Source organism: Carassius auratus, unplaced genomic scaffold, assembly GCF_003368295.1.
Source record: "Carassius auratus strain Wakin unplaced genomic scaffold, ASM336829v1 scaf_tig00214186, whole genome shotgun sequence".
NCBI lineage: Eukaryota > Metazoa > Chordata > Actinopteri > Cypriniformes > Cyprinidae > Carassius > Carassius auratus.
In genome coordinates this window covers 173,257-176,364 of record NW_020527548.1, presented here as the reverse complement: position 1 = coordinate 176,364, position 3,108 = coordinate 173,257, and the positions used below count along the sequence as shown (strand labels likewise).

General features: G+C 35.7%; 1 protein-coding gene across 2 annotated transcripts; it reads left to right on the top strand.

Annotated features, from left to right (window-relative positions):
* The first annotated feature begins 623 nt into the window (after positions 1 to 623).
* LOC113091475 (sclerostin domain-containing protein 1-like) lies at positions 624 to 2,756 on the top strand. 2 transcript variants are annotated; one of them, XM_026257037.1, is made up of 3 exons: positions 624 to 696; positions 812 to 948; positions 1,317 to 2,756. In XM_026257037.1, the coding sequence occupies exons 1-3, from the start codon at positions 686 to 688 to the stop codon at positions 1,727 to 1,729; spliced, it is 561 nt and encodes a 186-aa protein (XP_026112822.1). In that variant the 5' UTR covers positions 624 to 685; the 3' UTR covers positions 1,730 to 2,756. The 2 variants fall into 2 exon arrangements, with proteins under 2 accessions (XP_026112822.1, XP_026112821.1); XM_026257036.1 differs by lacking the exon at positions 624 to 696 and having other exon boundaries at positions 703 to 948.
* The last annotated feature ends 352 nt before the right edge of the window (positions 2,757 to 3,108 follow it).

The following is a 3,108-nucleotide window of genomic DNA, read 5'->3' as shown; positions in this document are numbered from 1 at the left end:
AATAACAATACAATATGAGTTGTGATATATATATATATATATATATATATATATATATATATATATATATATATATATGTGTGTGTGTGTGTGTGTGTGTGTGTGTGTGTGTGTGTGTGTGTGTGTGTGTGTGTGTGTGTGTGATATGAAGTCTATGTAATAATAATAATAATAACAATAATAGTAACTACTGTCATTATTATTTTTACTTCATATAAAATGTAATATGATTATGTTAGAATGAAAGTAAGATTTAAAAGTCCATCAGACTGAACAGAATCAGAGTAAATTAAAAAAATAAAAAACTTATTTTTCACAGAAAGGGCGTTTTGGTATCTGCTGTTTCTTCTTTTAGTGTTGCTGTTTTAGACCAAATGTATTTTTATAACGTATTTTTATTGTATTTTGTAATCATAAATATAACAGTTAATCAACATAATCGTCTGGATACAATATTTCTAATGGTTTTTTTGTTTGTTTGTTTGTTTGTTTTGTTTTTTGTCCAATTTACTTAAAATAATTTCATGTCATGTTTCTGCGACGATTAGCTCACATTTTCCGTGTGTGCAGAATACGGTTACTGTAGGTGGGCGTGTACTACATCGCGAGGACACGCCCATTTCTAGCACACTTCAGCATTCCACTCACTGCTGCTGTTCAAGAACGGGCGGGTATATAAACATGGATGAGAAACAGGTAGGTATGATCCTTCTCTGAGTTTTCGAAGAGACACCAAACAGAACTCTTTTGCAATGCCCCTCAACACATGCGAATACCAGCTGCTCTTTCTGCTCTGTTTTCTGACAAAAAGCTGTCATGCTTTCAAAAATGACGCCACTGAAGAGTTTAATGGGCACATGGTCGCATCATCTCATCAGACTCCAAATAATGCCTCCTTAAATCGAGCGGGCAACGGAGGAAGACGAACGGATAGCCGAGACCAAACCGGTACGTGTTTATACAGTCTACATGTTTACTCATGTGTTTTTGTAGGATTCATATTTATTCTATCTGTATTATATATATATATATATATATATATATATATATATATATATATATATATATATATATATATATATATATATATATATATATATCATATCTATCTATCTATCTATCTATCTATCTATCTATCTGTCTGTCTGTCTGTCTATCCGTCTGTCTGTCTATCTGTCTATGTTTGTTTAACCTTTAAATGTAAAAAATTTAAAACTATTTAAGTCTTTCAGGCTATTGTATTATTCTAAGTATTGTGTATCATACAATTCCTTTTCCATTCACTGATTTTTAAAGCATGACATTTAATTTTGCAGAACAGCACCAGGTTGGTTGCAGGGAGCTGAGGTCCACTAAATATATATCTGACGGCCAGTGCACCAGCCTGAATCCCGTGAAGGAGTTAGTGTGTGCTGGAGAATGTCTACCCACCCACCTGCTGCCCAACTGGATCGGTGGAGGGCACTACTGGAGCAGACGGGACGCCCAGGAGTGGCGCTGTGTCACTGAACGCACCCGCTTCCAGCGCATTAAACTCCAGTGCCAGGACGGCAGCACACGCACCTACAAGATCACCGCCGTTACATCCTGCACCTGCAAGAGATACACGCGCCAAAACAACGAGTCCTCTCATACGCCTCAGAGTCCCTCAAAAGATCAACCACTGCAGAAACCCAAGAAGAAAAAAAGCAAAAATAAAAACTCAAAGCTTGATCCTAAAAATGAGTAGATACGAGAGCCTCTCATTTATTGAGGGTGAGCCATACTGGTGCAGATTTGACCAACACAGCCCTACTCATGGAAGGAAAGTGACTTTGAACTACAATGACACTGAGTTGGATTGCAATGAGATGTACAGCTGTTTTTCTTTATATGTTCAGATGTGGATTATTTTATGACTGTATGTGTATGAGTGTGTGTGTGTGTGTGTGTGTGTGTGTGTGTGCACTTTTTGAGTGTAATATGGTTAATGTTTTTATACCATGATCTGTCTGAATACTCAATTCTGATTGGCTGGTAGGCATGCATTAAAACCGTTTAATGCACAGGTAGTTCCAAGTCAGTTTAATCACAGTTATATATTAATGTGCTGCTTTAATTGATGCACACAAACACATAATTTGCAGACAGACACACACAATTGTCATCTCTCTCTATCGATAATTAATTCAAATAAATGCTATAATTCATTTAAATAGATGTGGTCTTACCTCTGTTTCTTATTTGAAGCGGACAGAATGCTAGAGCTAACAACTGTTACTGACAAAAATAACCATTATTTTTACCCATCCGGTTAAATATGGCACTGCAAACATCATTAACAGCTTTAACTTGTCAGTGCTGGCAAATAGTGTAAGTGGGATAATGCATGGCTAGCAACCGGGATCTTCGCTTCCACATCATGCATTCAAATTGTTTAGTGCACAACTAGCCATGCTTTATCCCTTACATATTAATAACCTAATTACATAAAGCAATTATTTATACTATTACGGATGAAAGATGAGAGGTAAGGGAAAAAAGGCAAAAGTGAAATCGCTATCATCATTTACTCACCATCAAGTTGTTCTAAACCTGTATGAATTTCTTTCTTCTGTTGAACATAATATGTTTTAAAGAATGTGGGTAATGTAAATAATGACAATTTTCATTTTAGGTGAACTGTCCCTTTAAAAAATGACTCATTACTGCAGCTATGTAAATCTTTGCATTTCATATGTAGTCGTTTTTTAATAAAATTACGTTTTCTATTTTTCTATTATTGTTGTTTTATGAACATTCTTCCAAGTTGACATTTACATAGTTAAATGCACATTTCTACAATAAATTAAGTAGTTTACACGTGCTGGTGTGTATCATTTTGTTTACGTTGTTACCGTAGCTAAAGGCAGGTTGTAGAATTTCACAGACCGACAGAAACTATGTAACAAATGAGAAATTAGTTTAAAAAGCGAGTTCTTTCTCACTGTGTTCGTAACTCTACGCTGCATTGTTGTGAAGGGCTGCCCTCACCTGCAGGCACATCAGCTACTTTTTGGCAGCAACATGTTAAAGCGGCTTCATTGTATCCCATATCCTTTCATTCTGCCATTCTGAAAGTCATGTTGC